Source organism: Photinus pyralis, unplaced genomic scaffold (genome assembly GCF_008802855.1).
Source record: "Photinus pyralis isolate 1611_PpyrPB1 unplaced genomic scaffold, Ppyr1.3 Ppyr1.4_LG5, whole genome shotgun sequence".
Lineage (NCBI taxonomy): Eukaryota > Metazoa > Arthropoda > Insecta > Coleoptera > Lampyridae > Photinus > Photinus pyralis.
In genome coordinates, this window is record NW_022170596.1 from 13,662,268 (window position 1) to 13,686,832 (window position 24,565).

General features: G+C 38.7%; 1 protein-coding gene and 1 non-coding gene across 2 annotated transcripts in view; both read right to left on the minus strand.

Annotated features, from left to right (window-relative positions):
* The window catches only part of LOC116171050 (LIM domain transcription factor LMO4-like), a gene marked incomplete at its 5' end in the record, with an annotated part of 80,784 nt that overhangs the window by 52,522 nt on the left and 3,697 nt on the right, over window positions 1–24,565 (minus strand). Inside the window, 1 exon segment of the mRNA XM_031487697.1 lies at window positions 22,490–22,808. Within this exon segment, the coding sequence (XP_031343557.1) occupies window positions 22,490–22,808 (319 nt within the window).
* Window positions 18,661–18,732, minus strand: Trnad-guc. Its single transcript has one exon. It is a non-coding gene; the product is annotated as a tRNA-Asp (tRNA).

Genomic DNA, 24,565 nt, shown 5'->3' on the forward strand with positions numbered 1-24,565 from the left:
TAACGCCCTTAAACTCTATCGTAAAAAATACGTGCAGGTAACTAATATCTCATTACACATTGTTTATTGAGGCGTAGATAGCCTTGTAAACAAACCACATATTATAATTTCCTTTTAAAAAAACAAAGTACTTTGATAATTTAATAACCACGCAAATAAATTGTAATTATTTACGCGAACAGTTATTTTAATAGCAAAAAACGAACAAATTTTAATTTTATATTAGTATTTGGTGAGTGTATACAGGTAAATTGTGTATGTTTTTAATTTAAAATACGTTTTACGTTATTATGAAAGATAAATCAGATTTATTGAAGTGTGATATGATTGCCTATAACGCTTTGTACTAGTATTAGTTTCATTGACATTATTTGCAATTCTTGCAACGAAAACATTTTACGCGAAAATTCTCAAATCTTTAACACGAGAAACTTAATAATGATCTCAAAATAATATTCATGAGCGGTTACTAACATAAGAAAAGTGACTTTCTTTTTTGTAAATGAGCGCCATATCGAATTTTCACATTTGTAAAGCTTTTTGTTCACCTTTTCAGCAATGTCAAATAATTTACGATTGAGCAAAAAGTATTTTGTATACGTTAATCGAGTACTTGGAGTTGAGTTCAAAAATACAATAGCTTGAAGGGCTAATTTTGTAACTCGAAATAGCCATTTATTAGTATTTAGAAATTCCAGAGGCTAATTACCAAAAAAATATTGTACCCAAAAGGATACAATGGTCCCTACTCCAACCACTCAGTAGATGGAAGTACGGAACAAGCACATTCTAAAAATTTATCAAAACCAACATGACAATGCTGGTATCGCAACTCCCCAACACCGAGGTAATGAAATAATTTTCAACACAGTCCTAAGGTGCCATCTAGCAACTAGGAAAAATGTTTTTTTAATATATTGATATATACTCAGTGACATGGAAATTGCAACACCAAGAAGGAGTTGGAATTTTTTGACCAAACTTGGCAGAAACGTTTAGCTACTAAAAGGTAACAATTGATTAAAATTTAAAAGAAAAAGGATGAAATATAAACATATATTTTTATTAATAATAATAGTAGTCCCTCCCTATTGGTTACGCACTCCCTCACGCTTCGTAGCATCGATTTTAGCAGACGGCCGATTTCCTCTTGAGGTATTGTGTCCCAAGCAACTGTGAGTAACCTCTAATTCATTGTGTAGAGCTTGTAGCGTCTGCGGAGGATGCGGTAAGTTCATCAGTCTTCTCTTCATAATGTCCCAAACTTGCTCGATAGGCGATATACTGGGAGATCTGGGTGGCTATGGCAAGAAATTGACATTATCATGTGCAAATAAGTCCATAGAACGTCTTTCAATGTGGGGAGGGGCATTATCCTGCTGGAAAACTGGGTCTTCCAACTGCTGAAGAGATGGAAGAATATCGGGTTCTATCACGTCATCCACATATCGCTGGGGGGTCATATTACCTCGAATGAATAACAAACGAGCCCTACTCCCATAACCTATAGTACTCCATACCATAGTCCCCACAGCTTAGTGCACATGCCTCATAACAAAAAATTCAACACTGCGACGTTCCCCACGTCTTCGGCTGCCCTTCATACGGCCATCATGCATACCCAAACAAAATCGGGATTCATCACTGAACACCACCCAATGCTACTCTAGGTTCCAGTGCAGTCGCAACCTACACCACTCCAAACGCTGCTGGCGGTGTTGAGCTGTTAATGGTAACAAAAGATGTGGCCGATAGGATTGCAAGTCGTAAGCTCTGATTCTGCGGTAAACCGTTCGATGTGTTACAGGACGACCTTCGTTAGCTAACAATTGGTCGGCAATTGACCTGGTACTAGAGAATCGGTTTCTTGTTGCCATAAGTCAAAGATGGCGATCCCGCACTTCAATTGTTCTTTTTCGACCCCCACCCTTTCCTGCCCCCTCCCTTTCCTCTATACGACGATCCTGCCCCTTCCCAAATCCATGCCCGATTGCAGAGAATCATGATGGATTGGCTTCGGTTAAGGTGACTTGCAATTTTTGTGAACGAAAAACCACCTCCGCCCAAACCAACAGTACGACACCTGTCAACTTCTCTTAATTCGCGGTAATTTCCACTTTGGCGTATTCAGGCATGATCACAGGCCACAGCATCAAAAGAAACGATTAAAAGCGAAAACAATAAGAACTGAACAAAATCTCGCAAAACGTACGCGATATAAGAATACTAGAAAAAATGAAAGAGCTGTCAAATAAGCCATTACCACTTGATTCATATGAATGAAATGTTAATCAATTGTTACCTTTTAGTAGTTAAACGTTTCTGCCAAGTTTGGTCAAAAAATTCCAACTCCTTCTTGGTGTTGCAATTTCCATGTCACTGAGTATAGAAAAATATAGATATTTTGATAGAGAAAAATAAATGTATAAAAGAACTTTATTAAACTTTCGTATTGTACCAGTTTTGATACATTGCTTTTTTTGCTATTTTAGCGAAAACTTTAGGGCAAGCTTTATGATGTTCTCATACAGTGTGTTCCAACTAAAGTCTGAATTATTCCTAAACTTATTATGGAAGCTACAAAATTAAATTACCAAATATAAAGCATTTTTTCGCAAGATTTCATTGGTCGAATCGGAAAGACAATTGAGGATCGGATTATCGGGACGTTCAATAATATGAATACCCCGAATACAATAAAAAGCAAAAGTTGGAAACTGTTGGTTTCAACATGTTGGTGCACCCGCGCACAACGCCCTAGTGGTGCGAGAACAAATTTCCTGGAAAATCGAAAATGTGTCAAGTGGGTATTCTCACACGATAAAGGCGTTGTGCGCAGGTGATGATCATTTCTTGGAAACGAATTTGAAAATCTCTCAACGCTGTCTTGTAGAGCTCCAATAGTGATAATCAGAAAGTGCTTTTTTTTGTATCTGTTCAAATAAGATCAGAAAAAAATAAAAACAAAATCGATAAATTTTGGTTTTTTACACATAAACATTTAAAGGCGGCCATCTACGCTATATAATGCACCAAGAACCAAGTCATTCGATAGATTCTCCAAAATATTGTATTTTCCGGTAAGTTTTTACATCGCCAGTAGATGTGTCTCGTCTAGACGATCTTTCCGCCCTTTGAGCGTGCCCTCTTCCGACACTTCGTTTTCAAGATATTCGCTTCGACTTCACAAATAGATATGTCTTGTCCAGACAACTTATTTTGTCTTTGAGAATACGTTCCTTCGACAAACCGTTTTCGAGATATTCGCTCTTCAAGTTTTAACATCACCAATGGATATATTTCTTCCAGAAGTCCTCCTCCCGCCGTACCATCCTTCGACAATCTGTTCTTGAGATATAAGGAATGATATTCGATCACGATAAGGGGTCAAGGAGGGAGACTAAGGTTGGAAGAAATTAAGATATTTCATGGAGACCTTTCATTAGAGTACCATGAAGAATAAAGTTCCAATCCTCCAAAACCCCCTTGCTTGATAAGGGGTTAGAAAGAAGGGCGGTGGTTGGTCAAAAACAGTTCATTTTGTTGAAATGTTTAATTAGAATACCATGAAATATAACAATAATTTCTACTCCCCAACCCCCACCCTACCCCTACCGGTCACTCAGTGATGTCGAAAAGGACTCGCGCGGGAGAGTTATAGTTTGTACAAACCATTTCATTTTGATAAGACCTTGCATTAGAATGCGATGAAGGATAGAACACGTGTTAAAGAAGCTTTCTATTTTGCCGGTCATCATCTGGATTTGAGTTTAACCGAGTATTTCGATGCACTAGTCAATAGCTGTAGTAAGTTTACAGACTTGTATTTTTGTACATTTCCGGCTAATTGTGGGATCTGGAGGATAAGCCGATTTATCACGATAACAATAGCTTTTCCCTACATTATATAAAGCACTATTTTTTCATTCCGGGAGTTCTTTAGCTGCAATCGTACAGATATCGGCAACACTTACGAAGTCAGGACTCCTGGACATAATACTATCACTGTAAGTTGGGTGCGGAGTACTTAATAGCATTTTGGAAGGATTGTAAAAAGGGAAACGGTCGCTGCCAGCTGTTCGAGTTAAATTGCTGCAACTTCGTGACAGTCGGCTGCCATTTTGTGAAAAATTATCCCTGATAAGTTCTACATCATATCATGTTTTCAACGGAAATTAATTAACTAAACTTTGCACTATGTAGTTTTGTTTCTTTTGAATTCCTTTAACTAAAATTGACTTTGTTTATCGCGCATATGTAATTGCATTTCTTACTAGAGATCTTCGTTTAAGATTTATTTATCGTAATGTCATTTATTATGAATTAGAATACCACTACTCCAGTCTATTTCTAAGTTTAATCTGTTTTTTCTCTCATATGGAATAAACGTCGGTCTAGGAAAGTAGAAGATTCGGAAAGTCAATATTAATGCTATGTTTTTGGAGAATTTTACTTGAAAATACGTCCCGTGGCGGTACATTTGATTTGCTTGTTCATTTAACGCTTTACTATATACCTTTTGCTCTGAGGTTCCGATCTGTCGGACATCACATATCCTCAAAAGAAGATTATTTTTTCATTCTTTCCTCAAATTCTCAAGTTACTTATATTTCATTAATGAATTAATAAGTGGTCAAGCCTAAGAAAAATTTTGTAATTTTAAGTATTGTTAGCTACCGAGCCTTGCCATTTTAAATGTTTGCCAGCGCCCTTATAACGCGCAAGCTTAGAATGCAGGGCACTATAACATACCATGCGCAATTTGAAATCAACACACGCCGCTCATCGACCAGCTAGCTCCGTTAGCCAAATAGTTAACAGCGTAGAGAGATATGCTCTTACTCAGGGTAGTAGGTAAGTGAATTAAAAACTTTGGCCACAAATTATTATAAAAGGTTCCAAGTAAATCTCCGCCACTAATACTTACTGGTGCTTCGATTCAAGTCTTTCGGGCGCCACGTCATTCCGCTAAAAATTTTATCTGCAGCCACCGGAATTAGGAAAGGTAGCTTCAGTATAAAAAGAGTCAGCAATTGACTCACAAGAAAAATTATTGTTTATTAACGAAAGGGTATGCAAAATACAAAAAAAAATGAAATCTTCCCATGAACTATTAACACAACAATTAACCCACCAACAACCCCTCAAGTTATGTGACACCTCGTACCGCTAAGCAACGACAAGTATAATTAATAGAAATTAAAATTGAAATGATGTACTATAATTGGTAGCTTGAGGTGTTGAAGTTAATCGTAGTAACGAGCTCTTTACCTTACAAGTGATTACTTCTCTAGAGTAATTCGTACTTGATAGTTAAACAGTCCTAAAGATCAAGCATACTAATTACACGTAAAAATTTCCACATACATATGTGGGTCAAATAAACTGTTCATAGATATTTAGGTCTTAACAGCAAAAACGAAAAAAAAAGGTTGAAGGTACGTCACCGCTAACGATAAAGTGTGTCGGCAATTCCACAGGTTCCTGGTGTAACCAAAAACAACCCCTACGGAGGTAACAAAGCTTGTGCTCCAGGTATATTTCTCTCATGATCTACGTTCGGCTGCCCTTAAGATCTTAATGATTCTACGGCATGTTTTACAGCACACTCATCGCAGTAGGCCGATTATTTCCCCGGATTCAGCTGAATATTAACCCCCTTGCAAAGACTCTAAAAAGTAACCTAATTACGACTACGTTATAACCCACAATAATGGCAATAATGCTAACCTCTTATTCAGAGAGTACACAAAAGAAAAGAACTGGATACGTCCCAAATGACTTCAAAATTTACTATATGGTCGGTATTTGTTCCCCTACAATATAAAAAAGAACATCGGTAACCTCAATTCGTGCACAAGAAAACACGTACGATTTGGAATGCTTGAGTTTTCCGTATTAAAAGTCCATTTCGGATAAAATGGTTACCGAACGTCCAAAAACAAATTGTCGGCACAACGGGTAATCGATTGATTAAAGATGCTTCCGCTCAGTATTAACTCCATTCGACCATTGGAAAATATATCAAACACCCAAATTCGGGAATTTAGTACGACCGATTCTATTGCAGGTTGCTGGAAGACGCCACAAGTTTCCAAATTTTTCCCAAGCCAAAGCTACGGATAGTTATCTTTGATAAATAGTAGAGCAGTATTTGATACATGACCATATATGGTAATTTAATTGTTAACATAAAAAAAAGCAAAACAAACTAAATGTCCTCTAATGACAAGAAGACAAGTTAAATCGGAGAGGCAAACACAGAAATGCAAAAGTAACTAGAAATTGGTCGCATTCAATGACGAGAAAATTTAGAAAATATACCGGTGGAAATTGAAATATGGACAAAAATGTTAATATTATTTTAAAACTGTTACACCCTTTCTGCATGCAACAAATTTTATAGGCTGAGTGGACACCACAGGCGAAAAACAGTGTCTAACAAGACCGCGGAATTAAACCGGGCCTCTCAATGCGTAGTCTAGTGCCATAATGATTGGACCACTGCGTCCGCACTCATTTCCTTTTTTTAAGTAACTACTTCGCATTGCTCAGTATGCACTGATTGTTTTGCATGGGAGTAAAATCATCTCATCCGTCGCGCGTCACGCTTGAGTAATGCCGTGCGAGCCGAATACAAGTTCGGCATTATTAAAATACAATTGGAAATATCGCATTAAGATCGTCGATGTGTCTTTGAAATTGATTAACACACACATTTAAAGCGTATTTCATAACTTCCGAGTAAATAAAATTAGTTTAGGATCATTAAGTATAAGCGGTAATTAATAGAACGGTGGTCATATAGCAGTTGGCAACGCCGCCGCCTATCGACTATGATGACGCGGGTTCAAACCCTTCAAGCGCGCGCTTTTTTTTACAAATCCATCACGAGACGCTTCAAGTATAATATATATATATATATATATTATCACAGACTTTTCTGTAATACAGCGCGTTAAAAAGAAGGGAGTAAGAGAAACAAATAGTCTGTTTTGTCTGCACTCACCTCACCAAGTGTCACTTCCGAATTTTAGGTAGATTTCTTCTACATATTGTAATGGTACCAGTATATTGTTATAGGCTTATCAGTTTATATACAGGGTGATTCCTATAGTACCTGCCACCGTTTGGGAGCGTGTAGGTGGTGCGTAGGGGAGTATTTTGATATAGGACACTTGGGGTACGGAATCAAAATAAGGGGCGCCAGAACCAAATTTATCTTCTGGAATTTCCACGCCTGTTGTAGGCACCCAACCGAACCGACGTTCGCGCGGAGCGATGCAGGCGAGTTAGCGCGAAAAGGAAGCGAACATGGGAGGGAAGGAGGGAAAACGAACAGTCAGAAGGCAATACAGTTTACAAAGTGTTCAACGTGGCCACCGTTGTTCTAATGCAACTTCCTACCATCTAGCCAACCACTCCCTCGATACTCGCGTGAAAGAACTCCTCTGGTCCTGGCGAAAACAGCCGTCTCCGGCCATGCGAACGCGGCGGCAATTAAAGTCGCTCTTCGGATTCGACGGGAGTCCTCGTAGCGTGCGCTTCATCACACCCACAAGTAAAATTAATGGGATGATGTCGGGCGAGCCGGGCAGGCCCTGTGTGCTAGGCTATGTTCTGGCTGTTTCCACCGCACCTCCACGGCCGATCCAATCTGTCCGTAAGGTTGGTCAAGTGTTCCTCACCTGCCGCCCGTAGTGGCAGGGCACGCCATCGTGGCTGAAACCAGTGGTACCAAGTACAAGTTCAACTGGAACATCCATTAAAAGTTGCTGGTAGCAACCTCGCGCAGGAAATCAAGGCTAATTATGGGCATTTTAGACGCGGAGGGAGGATGTAGGCCCCCAGTAGGTTTGTCCCCCAGGAATGCCAGCCCAACGTTTAAAGAAAACTTGTCCTGGTATCCTCCTTCCTCGCGTAAACGTTTCATGAGGATTGGTGCTCTCGCCCAGTAGTGGCTGTTACGAGGATTGAAGGTCCCCTCTCTTGAGAATCCTTTCTCGTCAGTAACTAGCACGCTCCCGCCTCAGAAGTTCGGATTAGCCTTCTTCCTCCTGGACGAACTAAGTGCAGAATTTCAGCCTCCCTTTCATGGTCCTCCGGCCCCGTAACTCTTGCACTTTCTTAAACTTATAGGGGTGTAAAGTTGTTGTTGTTGGCGATGTTCCACACTGTGTTGTTTGACTACAACGCCACCGATCTGCTACAAGTCGAGTGCTAGTACGCGGGTTTGCCTTTCGAAAACGTCCAACACATCCTCCTCTAGGGATTTACCGAACGGGCGATCGCGATCGACGGACGCTAGTGGGCTGCGAATAGGATGGAGGTCGGTGGTAAACAAACAAACTTTTCGAAAAATTGGGTGCTTAAATGAACCCAAGTCATCGATGTGCATCACGGAAAATCCTGTGTGTAAAGTTAGCCCCGTCAGCTTACGCTGCAATTGCCCCTGTCTCGCACAGTCGGAAAGTGAACTTCTTGAAAGACCTGTCTGCAGGGTAACTGACGGTTTGGATACGCTCAGCGTACGCTCGTCGTGGCAGCTCGTGAGTTACCATTTGCCATCCGTACATGAAGTGGCAGTGTCCGCGTATTCCGTGGTTAGTAAAACGTGCCATAGTGTTTATTCACTTGATACGCGTCGTTGCAGACGGGATTTCGTGGTTTTAAACAAAATTCTGATCAAGTGTCAGCCACACATCGCCGCCTGAGATCGCTCCGTGTGCACCGCCGGCCGGTTGGGTTGCCTACCTACAGGCGCGAAAATCCAGAAGGTAAATTTGGCTCTGGCACCCTTATTTTAGATTTCCGACCCCANCAAGTTAAATCGGAGAGGCAAACACAGAAATGCAAAAGTAACTAGAAATTGGTCGCATTCAATGACGAGAAAATTTAGAAAATATACCGGTGGAAATTGAAATATGGACAAAAATGTTAATATTATTTTAAAACTGTTACACCCTTTCTGCATGCAACAAATTTTATAGGCTGAGTGGACACCACAGGCGAAAAACAGTGTCTAACAAGACCGCGGAATTAAACCGGGCCTCTCAATGCGTAGTCTAGTGCCATAATGATTGGACCACTGCGTCCGCACTCATTTCCTTTTTTTAAGTAACTACTTCGCATTGCTCAGTATGCACTGATTGTTTTGCATGGGAGTAAAATCATCTCATCCGTCGCGCGTCACGCTTGAGTAATGCCGTGCGAGCCGAATACAAGTTCGGCATTATTAAAATACAATTGGAAATATCGCATTAAGATCGTCGATGTGTCTTTGAAATTGATTAACACACACATTTAAAGCGTATTTCATAACTTCCGAGTAAATAAAATTAGTTTAGGATCATTAAGTATAAGCGGTAATTAATAGAACGGTGGTCATATAGCAGTTGGCAACGCCGCCGCCTATCGACTATGATGACGCGGGTTCAAACCCTTCAAGCGCGCGCTTTTTTTTACAAATCCATCACGAGACGCTTCAAGTATATATATATATATATATATATATTATCACAGACTTTTCTGTAATACAGCGCGTTAAAAAGAAGGGAGTAAGAGAAACAAATAGTCTGTTTTGTCTGCACTCACCTCACCAAGTGTCACTTCCGAATTTTAGGTAGATTTCTTCTACATATTGTAATGGTACCAGTATATTGTTATAGGCTTATCAGTTTATATATAAATCACTTCCAGGAAACACTCTAACTTTCGTAATTATGAACCGATTTCGTTCAAAATTTAAGGGTTGATGTAACTCTTAAATATCTTGGTCAAGTTTGTGAATCAGCCAATTCCGCCATATTGGAACAAAATGGCGGATACTTTTATAGAAATCTACCTACACCTGATCGGCCGATCCCAAAGCACTTTTTTTTTAGTGTGAAGCCACAAGTGAAGTACTCCGACGTTCATACAGTTAGTAGGTATGTTTCACCACTCTCATTTTAATTTCATATCCAATTTGTACGATAAGATATACCTATTCATTTATCATTTGAATACTTGACTACATTACATATACATATTAAACATAAGATACTTATAAAGCCCGATTTGTATTGTACAAAATGGTATAATTTCAATTCGATATGAGGCGAGCTTAATTGACGCTAACTCAAAGACTTATTTATGCGACCAAGGCACTTATTGTAAATCTACACGAAGACTCAATTTAAACTGTATCCCACGCCAGGCGTCGTTCATGGCATGTTCAATCATAACGTTAATAGAGTTTTGTAAGTTATATTATAGAAGCCTGCCGCGTATTCATTATAGTAAATTTAAGACGTCCATCGCCATACAATGAGCTGTGTGGAATCCGAAAATAAGTAAAACACGGCAGTAAAACAATTAAGTTGGAAAAAAACATGTATATAAATTTTTCAGAGAAATCCATAAAAACGTCGTATTAAATATACGGGGCCTTCTGGAGCAGTATAATAAATGACGTGCAGTAATAATAGTACTCGACTTCGGGAAATAACAGTTCAAACACGAATTGAAATATTTACGATAATGATATTTGGTAAAATAAATTAAGGACGGGCATAGGGTAAAAGAAAACAACATAAATTATAAATGGAGGAGATTATCCAAATAAACAGTTCAGTTCAGGTGGTAGAAAGTTGTGTTTCCAGAGCGCTCTGTAATCAATCTTCCGCCGTAGCTGCACCATAATCTAATTAACAGCACAACTAATAATTTCCTCAGCACAACGTGACTATAATTGGATTCGTTAATCAGAAAGTGCCCGCGGATAATCGCGGTGTTTTCCACAATATAAGATACTAATTAGTGCAAGAGCATGATAGCAACGCCGCTTCGCGCATGTCGCCGCCGCCGCGCCGCCCGTACCGACTCGATTACAAGAATTCTGATTTAAATGCAAATTTAAAATGTCTTTCAATTTATAATCTTATTTCTGTTAAAATTACTCCATTATGAGGCTCGATAAGGACCGTACTCGTGCAATTACGCTTTCATTGAAAAAGAAAACGCGAAGAACCCACAAGCTGAATCTAATTGGTTGCCGATAAATCGCAAACAGCTACAAGGCCGACTTCGCATCTGCCATTAAAAAGTAGTTTACAGGATTTCTAGGCAATTTATACAGATATAATACGTGTACAAGAAGAGTGAACTTTTAATGAGGCAATTTCACGTAAGTATATCAAGATCTTTTCGTTACTAATGAGTGGTGTAGCGAAATCGCGGTTTGCGTACGAAATTGTAAGGTAGCGCGCCTGAAATGGTCTTCCATGTGGGTCACATTACCATAAAGTGACTGATTACTGGTAGTCACGTCATCTACGAAACTTCCCTGAGTGACAGGTCTGAGTGGAGGAGATAACCCAAGTATACATGCTACAAAATTAAACATTCAGGTAATTAATGAACTTCCTTAACTTATTACCTTCAAACAAATCCCTCCACGTAACAAGGAATATACGCTTCGCATTAAATTAAGAAAAGCTTATTAGTCCCGAGTCCGCTAAGTGAATTGGGATCAAATAAGTACGAAAGTGGAAAATAAAATCCCGAAAGCCACTTACAAAGAGTAATAATCGTAATTGGGATATTGACACCGCGAGAGATGAGCTATTGAGTAGTGTTCACAGCGTGTATAAGCGAGCCAAACAGCTGCACGGTGTTGAGGGTTGAGGGTGGCTCTGGGGAGCAACTGCCTAACTCGATTTGCCCACGCCAGAGGCCTCAATCAATAGACGCGGCGCGGCGGGGACCAATTACATGCCCACTTTCCTCGTAACACCGTTTGCATACATTTGTCAAGCACGCTAAAAATTGCCTGCACTTCTTTATTGTAACCATTCTTCACATTTCTCCGACTTTACTTAACTAATTCGCCAAGCACCGATTGATTCCATTCGCCACCTATTGATCTACTTAATTTGAGGGTAGGAACAATAACAATTATAGGGGGCTAAATCCTCAGCTGGAATTTCGCTTCATATTGATGAAGTGAGGGTCTCGCGATGTAGGTCACTAACACTCGCTTTATCAAAAACAATATAAAAAATCTTTAAGAAGGAAGGTTAAGTTCGACGCCAGGGAAAACTATAAACTTTGATAGCGGCACTAACAATAGCAGAACTTTTCAATTGCTTTTTATAGTACAGCACATAAAAGTGCTGTAAATCTTTCAAAAATATGTAAGTACCTAAGACATTTTACTGACCTCGGGTAAGAGATTTGCATTTTAAATAAATTTAACCCACTGCGTCAATCGACAAAGTACCAGTTCAAAGTTTACAAAGAATCAACTATGAAAACAACAAATTTGTATGCCAAATTTTTCGACATTTTTACAACTAAGGTCAATCTAAAATCATCTGAAAGTATGCCAAATCTATACCGTCTTATTTACACTGTATACATATATCCCGAAATCGTCACATTCAGTATAAGCAGAGTTACCAAAGTCATGAAAACTTATTGCTTCACATGATTTTGGGCAGATATAGCTTAGTTGTTACACGGCGACTAAAAATTATCAATCAAATATTCAAACAAAGAATCTTTTCGAAATCCTTGCCGCAGTAATTACTACCCCGGTTTGTTTCAAAGTCAAGGTTGCCGTATTTCTGTAAACGAATTTTAAGCAATTCGTGCTTTGCTTCTAGATTTTTAAACGAGACATTTACAAAGATACATAATGGCATTCGCCAAAGGCTTTTTTCATTTAAGAATTATTTGGTTTATAATAAATACCATAGGGCGAGACAATATTATGTGCACGAAAGCGAATGTTCGTTTACAAAAGTAAGTTTGGTTAGAGTTGGACCGTTGACGATAACACAACATTTTAAAATTTACAGTTCACTGGAACCAGAAAAAGTTTAGTAATGAGCCTGCAATTCTCCTAGAGCCTGTCAAAATAGGTACTTTGTATACAGGATGTTATATGTGACGTATGCCAAAAAACGTTCAACAGAGGGGAGCATTTTTTTAAAATAATAAACCGATGGCCGCAAACGTTTTGTTTGAAAGGTACCCTTAAAAAAGTTCGCATTTCATTAATTTTTTCTTGAGAACCGTAAGACGCACCAAGAAAGACATCTGATTTCGGTTAAATTGGTATTTGGTACTCGTTTAACATGAAAATGTCTAATCTGCAATTAGTGCGTGAAAGTTCGAAAAACCGGAGGGCAACCTCGATTGCAACTATAGACGTTGCCATCAATCCAAACCATTTGGTAGGAATTTTGGAAATTTTTTGCAATATCCGAAAGGGCAGGCCAAATATAATATCGAAAGACAGAAAGGTAAATTTCTATAAGTGTCCGCCATTTTGTTCCCGTATGGCGGAATTGGCCAAGATATTTATGAGTTACACCAACCCTTAAAGTTTGGTCGAAATCGGTTCATAATTACCAAAGTTAGGGTGTTTCCTGGGAGTGATATATACTCGGATATATATAAACTTATACCTAAATCTATAAACCTATACAAATACAGGGGGGTGTTTTTAAGTGGAACTGTTTGGAATTTCGAATCGGGACCCCATTACCTTTTTTGAATAATCGATCTAAAGGAATCATTTAAAAATATTTTCAAGATGGCCGCTTTTCCGGTTGTATCAGAACGATACCAGAACTTTCTTATTTCAAATGGCACTATCATTTCTGATAGTATTTTTGAATTCCTCATAAAAAATCAGTATGATTTTGTTAATTTGATGCTATATCTAACTGACATGGTTTCGAAGTTATTTGACATTCTTTCACAGTTTCAGAGGTTCAGTAAATTAACCATATCACTGATGTCTGACAACTTATCAAAATGTTTTTTTACGAATGGACAGCTAAAAATGTACTCTATTAAATGTTATTGGTCTGATTTTCAAATGCGATTCGAAAATGATACAAATAATCGGTCAAAGTTGACAATCGGTCTTTGGTCAAAAACTCGTAATTTTCAAATGGAAAAGTACAATTTTTTATCCGTTTTTTTTTATGCTCTTTCCATTGATGCATAATAAAGCTATGGTTTCCATTTCAAAATTTTGACCAAAAATCGATTGTCAACTTTGACATTTTTTATGAGGAATTCGAAATGCCATCAGAAAAGATAGTGCCATTTGAAATAAGAAAGTTCCGGTACCGTTCCGATACAACCGGAAAAGCAGCGATCTTGAAAATGTTTTTAAATGATTCCTTTTGATTGATTATTCAAAAAAGGTAATGGGTCTCGATTCGAAATTCCAAACCGTTCCTGAGATACTTCTAATGGTCCACTTAAAAACACCACCCTGTATAATGATACCATTACAATATGTACAATAAATCTACCTAAAAAAACGCAATTTTTAAGATTTTTTCAAAGTTCCAAACGAAATATTTGTCCCTCGGTTTATTTGAAAAAAAAATGCTTGGTTTGTTCCCCCGATCACCATTTTTTTTTATTTAACTCAAACATAACACTATACCACATGTTCAAGATGAAAATGAACAGCACGGTGATCTGGAAACCCGTAAAAGTTACGGTTACGGTTTAATGGTAAAAAGTTTCGAAACTAAAGGGCCAATAAAATGCCATTTAGACAATTATAAAACTATGCTTACTTTATGGTATCCAAAATTACAAAAAAGTTCCTACCAATCTACGTACTTTAAATTTGTAGTCAGTGGCGTACTTCTGCATGTTTCAAGGGGGCATATATTTTAAATAGCAACCACTATCACGCGTTCGCACCACCAGATGCAGTATATTGCTTATGAACATACAGTACATGCTTGCCAAACTTACTAACAAACGTGACAATGACAGCACGAGCAGATTATATTTCAATTCAATCATATGTCAGTTTGGCATCATTGCGGTGGGGAACAAGGATAGCGTTATCGAAGAATGACGCATATTAGTAAGAGAGGAATTTAGTTGATAAGACCCCATACCGCATAAGGCGTTGCGAACGCAGTATAAGTTTGAATCATGTTTTATTATGTTGACATATTAAAAAAATTCATTCTTTAATACTACCTCACGAAAAATAGCACTCTCCATTAAAAAAAGTGAACCTCCTCAGTCTGTAGAAAGCTCGGTGGACGCACGCCACTATAAATACTTTTTAAGCACGTAGATTTATAATTTGTTAATTCATTTTTGATATAATAAATTACAACTACAACTACCAAAAGAATAACGTTTTTTTCAACGTAAACTAGTAAAACTACTAACACTCCCGGCGAACTTCGTACAGCCTTTGGGAAATCCCTTTTTTCGCGCATCCCGTTCCCGTTTTTCCCTGTTCTCGTGATAGAACTTCGGATTACACCTTCAAAGGAACCTAGGTTCTAGATGTCAAATGTCCCGTTCCCGTGGGAATTTCGGAAAGTATCTTACTAATTTAGAAACTTTCGCGGGCATACGTCCAACTATTCCCCAATGTAATGCCATTACAGTGTTCGCATTATTCTGTGAGGTTTTCTGAGTTAAAAGATTCCGTTTCAGGACATGGTGGTGATGTGTTGCAAATTCACACTGTGCACATTTTAAATATTTCAAAGTATTGTTAGTTGATATATGCTTACATAACTTTGCTTTACTTTGTACTGGTACCAGGATGTCAGAATGCTACAGCGGGCTATGCGCAGATGACTCATTTAGAGCCTGCAGGAGGAGCCAACTGGCTCTGGGGCGCACTAATATGCGCAATTAATAGAATATGTACGCGCCGAGTACAGTAGTTTGTTGTATAATTACATTGTGCACATTTTAAACCCTTTGAAGGACTGTGTCTTCCCAAATATGTGGAAGATTTGTTGCAAAATTCCAATATGTACACTTTAAATATTTTGCAATATTGTAAGTTAACAGATGTCTAATTTAAATTTGATTTCTCGTACGTAAAAAGTAAATTTAAGATACAATTTAAGCATTTTTATTTATTAATTAATTCATCTCATTTTCCCAATATTTGAGGTTAGGAACGAGATTTTGAAAAACGGCTACTTTTTCATAAAGAAAAAATCATATCATTCCATTTGATTTTTTTAATTTTTTTAGGATTTTGGGTCATATCGTCAAAGCTAGCCCCCTGACGGAGAAGGATTCAACTAGATTAACTATATTTTGGTTGATTCTCATTGCCCAAGGAATGCTCTTTTCAACCATACCAAATTTGTTAAAATCGATCAAACCGTTAAGAAGGTTATTACAAAAGCAATTGAACACAGCATTTTTGTTTTTGAAATAACTGAGTTTTTGTTTTTACGAAAATGATAGATCAACTGGTTTTCTTTAAAAATGTGAAAAAATTTTTTTAGTTCATTATGCGAAATTTAAAGAAAATGCAGTTTTAAAATTTAAGATGGCAGTTACGCCGTCTGTTGGTCATTTTTAGAACTTCAAAATATTTTCCAGCGATTCTTTATGACCGATTTACCCAATAATTTATTTTACCCCTAAGTCATACGACGAACGGTTCTCGAGATATTGCCGAGGAACAGTCTTATTGGGTCACCCGGTACGATACACCCTGTAAATGAGATAAGAGTAATATGAACCGTTTGAAACACTTTTTTTTACTAATTATTTAGTTCCAATAAATCAATTTCGTGGATAGAAATTTTCGCCCAGGAAATTATATCGATTTGCTTGTAAGAAGCGATTGCTTAAAATGCGGTACATGCATTGCACAAATTTGGATAGGTATTTGCATCGTGTTGAGATATTTTGAATATTCCGCATCCGTTACCGTAAACGTAATCAGTGCCTTATCTATAATGTGGAACAGTCTGTGTGGCGGAGGAGGGCGGTAGTATATAAAGCTTGATTTGACGAAAGGCACGATTGACGAGTTCGTATAGTAGTCAGCTTCGGGGTGCATCCAATCAACCCTGCTGCCTTTTGCAAAAAAGCACAGCGCGCTACCTTCTCGGCAATCAGCCGTTATACGCCGTCCCCGCGCCGTTTTTATGACGTATATATAGTAAATTGAGTTTTGAAGAAACAATAATAAATCGTGTCCACCAGTGACGGGGGTCGATAATCTAGCAGGGTAGGTAGTAATATTGCGGATCCTGTCAGAGGCTGCTTATGAAAGAGTCACGCGCGCAATCAGCCCGTCCTAGAATGACAGACGTGAACATAATTTGACAGCAAATAAGAACAAGGGATGGAAATGATTGTGAGGGGAAGAAACGATTAGATAATCTAATAGAAACTGCCACGTTACAACGAGGTGGTAGAAATGCCGAAAATACTGATTGCACTTGATTGGCTGCTACGTGACTTCCCGACCGTTGTGTTAATATTTTATGTGACGGGAACCGTTCATTATTTAAATTTGTTACTTTGACTGAACCCGCTCGCAAATCTACAGGTTTCACCTATATCTCGCGCGCGGATTTCGCCCGAAATAAATGTGGCCAAAACCGAAAAGGAAAAATGATGAATTCAAACCGTAATCCGTGTAAGGAATTACATTCTTCCACTTCCTTTTTTATTCTTTTCCATATTACGCGAGAATTTATAAACTGAAGTTCGTAATCCACAATTTTGCATAATAATGGCGTTAAATTTATGTTTGTATCGCTAAGATCGCGTAAGGTCTCTAAAGAAGAATTAAGGGAAACCGCATAAATTCTAATTCGACACACAAATGGTCCACGAATAAAAGCCGTTTGCGCCGTTTAATTTATTTATCCTGAGCCAACAATTAAAACCATTCATATACAGCAAAAAATATACAAAATTTAATCTTCTTTATACATTTGATTCGTCTTCTGTACTCACATATTTTTAACGAAATGAATCATCCCTATAGTACATCGTTAGGGGTTACTTTTCACTCCTTACATCTTAATTGTATAGATACTTGAGTTTCTTACTCTGTAGATGCTAATTCTCATATTAAGGGCCGATTCCTGTCACAGGTAACCACCTGTATCTATCGCAGGGTGGTTTTTATAGTAGGATAACTCTAATAATCGCGAGTGTATATTATTTGCGGAACAAAATTACGTGCGCCTACGGTAGCGAAGTTTGTGTGCATAAAAAACAAACGCGTAAAATTAAGAATTAAAAGTTTTTAGTGCCCCTCATTCCACAAATGACAATTCATGGGTTAGAAACTATTACGTTGAATACGAACAATACTGGAAATTTTAACGCATGAAGATTAAAACTGCGTGACCTTCAATAAAGTTGAATTGCAATATGTATTGTTGTGAATACGGAAATACCGTGAAATTTAGGTGAATAGACTTACAAAAGTTTGTCATGTTGAAGCGGTCGATTGAGCACAAATAATATTTTTTAAGACAATGACACTTACTTAGTTGTTGATCAATCAGTACTTCTAGTTTGGACGACCAAAGGATATCGCTATTATTATTGCTATATACATATATTGTCAATATTGACATATATTAGTAAACAATTTTCATAACTTTTTATCTCGAGTGATATTAACTACCTTTGAGATCGAACTGTGACATATATTTGATATAGTCAATATTTTCTGTAAAATCAATGGTTCAAGATATTGCGAAAAACAAAAAAAAACGGTTCAACTTTTTAAATATTCCTAATACCACGTGCGGTGCCTTGAAACGCCTTGGTGAATTGAATTGAATGCTGATGCTTGAGTTGAATGGTATGACTTATGTAGAATAAATTGTTTAAAAAATCCTCCCCGGCGGGGAATCGAACCCCGGTCTCCCGCGTGACAGGCGGGGATACTGACCACTATACTACCGAGGACTGTACAAATTTAGTACAGCATACTAAAATATTATTGGCGTATTGGAGAACTTTGACCAAAAATAATATATCCAAATTTGATTTTTGTACATTAAATTAACATTTTACCCATACATTTTGGTCGAAGACTTCTTCAGGAACGGGCTTAGAGCAGACATTTGCAGCGGATTTTTCAAGAGATAAAATGTGCTATTATTATGGGCGTTTTTCCGTCCATCGGTGTGAGATATTGTATCCCCCATTAGCGCGACAGGAAATATTTCGGGATGATGCCAAAATTTAGACAAAATTTTCAATATTCACCAAATTCTTCGAGAATTGATTTAATCCACAGGAACTAGGTTTTGTGCTCCTTCCGTCATTTTCATTTTGGTTAGTTGGTAGAGCAAAATCTGCAATTATTCACCGATTTCGTCGGTGAAACAGCAAAACACATTGTACGGAACATTAATTAATTAGCCTTGACACAAAATAGAAGAAACTAGTATCAGGATTGTGCAGCAGTTGCTCCAAAGGGTGAGCTTCCGTAAATTTGTTTGAGGAGAGCTTCTCTCTCAAAAGAGTCCTTGATGCCAATCCGGGTTCAAGCTTAGGAGTTTAGTAAACGTATGGTAGAGTACTCGTGTCCAAAATTTCGCATAGAACAGGAGAAGAGACAAGTAAGAATTAAATTTTCAACTTCGCAAACTTCCTTTAGTACTTTCAAGAATTTCTGTATCAAAAAACTATAATATTAGGGGAGATATTTCTGACATAGGGTAACTGTTGAAAAAATGTTGCAAATGTCTACCAGAACAATATATTCTATTAACAGGCGAGCCCGACCAGGCAGCACTAGGCACACCAAAGGCCTATTGTGCCAACCCCTTTCTCTTGCAACTAGGTTCACAGCCCGTTCTTCTCAATAAAGGATAGAACCGTGTTTAGCACAAGTTGCTCCGCCCTCCTTAGTTCCAGATAATTGCCGCCAAGGAGCTGTCTGTCTCTGATCAAGGCGTCACAGTGACAGACGACATGTTCGGTACTTTCCCCTGCCTCATGTGATCTTCCTAATCTGGCTTCTTTTCAGACCCACATTTTCCAAGAAGCCCTATTAAAAAGGCCCTGAACTGTCCGGTTGCTTGTTGCCACTGAGCCTGGAAATGACTAGATCACCCAGTCTTTAATTCCTACGGTACGCTCGGACCCGACGAAGCCCCACCACTAGCTTCACGAGCCAGTTCGTCCGCGCTTTTGTCCCCCCCCCCACCCCCCTATTTCGCAGTGTGCTGGCACCCAGATCAAGGTTACCCTATTAGACTCACCTAACCTATGCAGAGTTCATCTACACTACAATCAAGCGCAGAAACCGACCGGAATATTTTGATATATCCCGTTCCTCTTTCCGTTAGGGACCCGTCTGTAAACCACACGAGTCCCTCAAGCTTGATGAACGGGAAATCTGAGTTCAGCCACTGTTCCCTGTCCGGGAGAGTGACCTATAACTCTTCGGTCTTATTAAGACAGCCCGGATCACATCCCTTTTTGCGAGGAGGGGATCGGATCTGAGGGTTTCCTCCCAGATCCGCTTGTGTCCACGGCTGCCTCGATCCTTCCACTCGGCCCAATCGTTTAGCCGTAAGGAAGCCTTTCGAGTCTCTGCCTACACAGCGAAGTGTAAAGGCTCTAGTTCCAAAAATCGTGATTTTCATGGCTCCAGTGACTCTCAGATAGGCGGGTCTCTGAACATTTCCTATCTGCTTCCTGTAGGCACATGACAAGCTATCATTCAAGTCCACCATACAGTATTGTTGATCTTATCACTACAATGTAGAACCAATATACCAATCGAGGGTTCAAACTCCATGTACAAGCAAAACCCCTTCCACATGCAGTGGCCTTTACTTATTCGCTCAATGTGCCCTTTCCAGGTCAGGTGGGAGTCCATGATGACTTCCAAATATTTCACTGACCTGATTAGACTCAGCTGACGTCCCCATCAATGTTCGCTCCCCTTCTGTTCGTAAATGGAACAACCTCGGTCTTTTTTGGTTAACGGAGAAGCCATGGCTACTGCACCAGTTATCAACTTTCATAAGAGCCCCCTACACAAGTTCTTTCACGGTCTAGTAACCGATGGGCTCATCTCCGTCGTTCCGATTGAGCATATAATGACTGCGTTCCGAACATGGCGCGAATCCATCTTACGATTGACCCATCAATGCCAAAGCTTTCAGCACCCTTACTAATTGCATCGAACGTGGTGTTGTTAAACGCACCCTTGATATCTAGAAACGCTCCCAGAGCTACCCCCACTTCTCAAGCCTGCACACGAGGCTGTGAAGAGCCGTCTCCGTATACATACTAGCCCTGTAAGCATGTTAGAATGACATTCATGTAGGCTCGAAACCCCGAACGAGGGGCGAAGTTACCTATCTTGCGGGGGCGAGATTGTGCTAATCAAAACTCTTCGGTTTAGAATCTATGTGCGATAAATGAGTTACGATTCGCTAAGTTCCACATACTTCTGACGATAGTTGAATTTGCCTACAGTAATTTTCCATCTTGCTTTTAACAAAAAGACCTTGCACCTTTTGGCGTTGCTGGTTTTGCTTACATTAATGTACATCAACTAAATTTCCGGGTTTTCACAATCTTAACATTTGCGACCATTATTAAACAAACTTTTCACAATTTCAGTGTTTTATTTTACGTTCCTTCCCTACTGTGCTTCAGGTCAAAGCGTTGTTTACAACTAACGTAGGGGGGTCCTGCCTTAGATGTTTTATCACGTGCCACTTTTCAAATTTAAGCGAGATCTTGTTTAGTTTTGGAGGGAATAGTCATTCGGGTGGCCATTTTTAAACGTTGCCGGGTTGACTTTATTCAAGATAAAAGGTATGATCGTGTATTACTTTTAGTTAATAGTCCGCAATGCACTCAATTGACAAAATAGACAAATTAATGGAAAGATAAGGCTGGCGGCTAATTAAAAATGACTATGTCTCTTCATTGTAGTGATTGGATTTAAATCCCCCGAATTGCTATCCCTGTCGTTGACACACGAGGCCTGTAATCGACGTCATTTTGATCCCGGAAGATTCATGTCGGCCATCTTGTGTGTCGCACTGTTCGTGCGATACGTTCCAATTGTAATTCACTGCTTGATGGTGCTCGAGTGCGGTGGTCATCTGTAGAAGCAACATGGTGCATAAGTGTTTACTTCTGTGAGAACACCTAACATTCTGAAACCTAACGTGCGTCTTCTTTGCAATTTGAATTGAAATCTTTTGACCAAATAACAAGTATAAAAGTCTGAACGTCAATCACGAAACGTTAATTTAAGACGAAATTGGTTAATTAGAGTTGAAATTCGTTTAAACCACTAACCAACCACTCCAGCTTTTAGGCACTTGAAAAAAAATTCGCCGACTAACTGAATGCAAATGTAATAATTAATGACAAACTCCTCGTAATTGAAATGGCCCACTTCAAACAAAATGAAATTTATTTAAGTATCAGTGAAAATTCATCCTCTTGAGTGGCGAGGGCGCAGAGAGAGCAACTATGAACAGATCGATACAAGTCGCGGCGCGTATTCAGTTATGCTAATAAATTAGACGGCTCTAAACAAACCGCAGTGCAGATCGATGTATGTATTCTGTAAATCCATTACGGAAAAAAAACGGCGGGGATGCGTCGCGAACCCCTTTCGAGCCGCACTTGTCTTTATGAGCAGCACAACCTCGCACAAAAATAGAAAAGTAAATGGACTTACCTCGTATAATCGTGTTTACAAAGGATCATTCCGCTTTTTGTAAAGCACGACGTGCCAATATCCGCTAACATCGCCCCGCAGCAAGAGCATTTCAAACAACTGTTGTGCCAATAGCGATCCAGTGCATGGAGAAGGAAACGTTCTACGATTTTTCCACCACAACCACCACATATTTTGATATTATTATTGTTATTATTAAGACTATGAGGATGGTGCGGCGCTCCGGGCGGTGGACCTGCACTGCTGAATGCCGGATGCTGATGGTGCGGATGTGAGAATTGATCGTGTGGGCCACCGGGATGTCCTTTAAATAAAAAACCTATCAAAGATTAGAAGTAATATTTCAATTGTGCCATTATCGTGTATAGTATGTACAATACAATCGTGCCAAATTTGGCGGTCAGTAGCTTAGTACAAAGGTTCTATAAATTTCAAGTTGTGAGAATCTTAACCCATATGAGTGCACGAAAGACCACAATACTACAATGTAAGTTCACGTTTTTTTCGGTTTAAGTGCGTGGAGTTGTTTGTGATAAATTTAAGACCTTATTACCACCAGAAGACGACGTCGACTTACCGACCTGCGTATGTGACACACAGCAAGTTTTGAATTTGTCACGTGGCGGCGTACGTTTCCGGTTGATTTTGGCGATGGTTTTTGAGACACGTAGTCAATTGTTTTAGTACATTTCGGATAGTAAATTGGTTCATCTATTGCAGCAAATCTTTAAATTCCAAACTTTAAGGTTCATCTTCAACAAAAATACAATGATTCTGAGGATTCTAAAACTCGATTTCCTAGAGACCAAAAAGTCATAACGACCCAAAAAATTTCGAGATTTTAAGCTTTCAGGAATCTAAAACAATGATTTTGAAATTTCTCACATCCTTAATTAAAATTCTTAAAATTGGATCCCTTCCATTTTAACCAACTTGCTAGATTGAGCAATTCAAAAATTCTTGAAATTCTAAGGTTACAATAGAACTCAACATTTTCAATTTTGGTCGAACATATCATGTGATTCGGATTAAATCCTACTTCTGGTTGCGTAGAGCCAAGCATATTGTGTTGAAGACTAGGGCGTGATTTTTATTTTTTTGGCGGGTATTGAATGATATTACACAACATTGTCATTCAATGGGTACGCACGTAGGTTAAAAGATATGTCTCCAGTTGTTTTATAAATTGTTAGATTAAAGCCGGTCCGTGTTCGGGCATGGATAGTGGGTTGGGTTGGTAGAGCAACCTTGGCTGAAACCCCGCCCACTCAAAGATAAAAGCAGAAATAAATCACGCCAAAAAAATTCCGAGGGGAACACCAGATCAGCACGGGTCTCTCGTTTTCGTTTGTTCGGTTTAGTCGGAAATTGTGCTGATACAATTAGAGCCCTGAATATAAACTAATAAAACTGAGTTGAGAAGTAGAAAGCAAAAAAAAGAGGAGAAGAAAAAGATATAAGGTTGAGAGCAGAGTGGAACTTTTGTTAATCACGTGTATAAATATGCAGGTCAACTTTAATTGTTCAGTGTTTGCCCTGGCAGCGTTCTAAGAATGTGTTTGTGGCAAAGTCGAATGAACTTATGAATTCAAATAAAGCATTCTTGATTGGTTGGTAAGGGTTGTATTTTTTTTTAATAAAGTGCACTGGAGATCATTAGGGCCAACCGAGGGGCCAACAATTAACAAGATAGTATTTCAATTCAATAAAAAGAACTCCACATAACGTCAAGATCATTTTTTTTGTCGTCTGTAATGTTTGATTAACATTAAATTTGTTTAGGTTAGATTTAATTTAGGTAGTATGGAGGAAAGATAGGGTTTAATTTCAGATTTAAGGTGTTTGTAATTGCTTTTAAATTTTGTGACGTGTGTTTACGAACCCAGTAAATTTAGAGTCTTGTGTAATTTCGGCAAGCCGAGTGTGTGATTTGTGAAAGAAATGGAATTAAATTGTATTTGCAAATCCAGTTTTTGTTACCTTTTGAAGTCATTTTCAGTAGCGAATATTGGGGTAACAATCCCATTTATTTTTTAGCTATTAACCCTGAAGTTCCGCGTGACATTCCAGTACCTT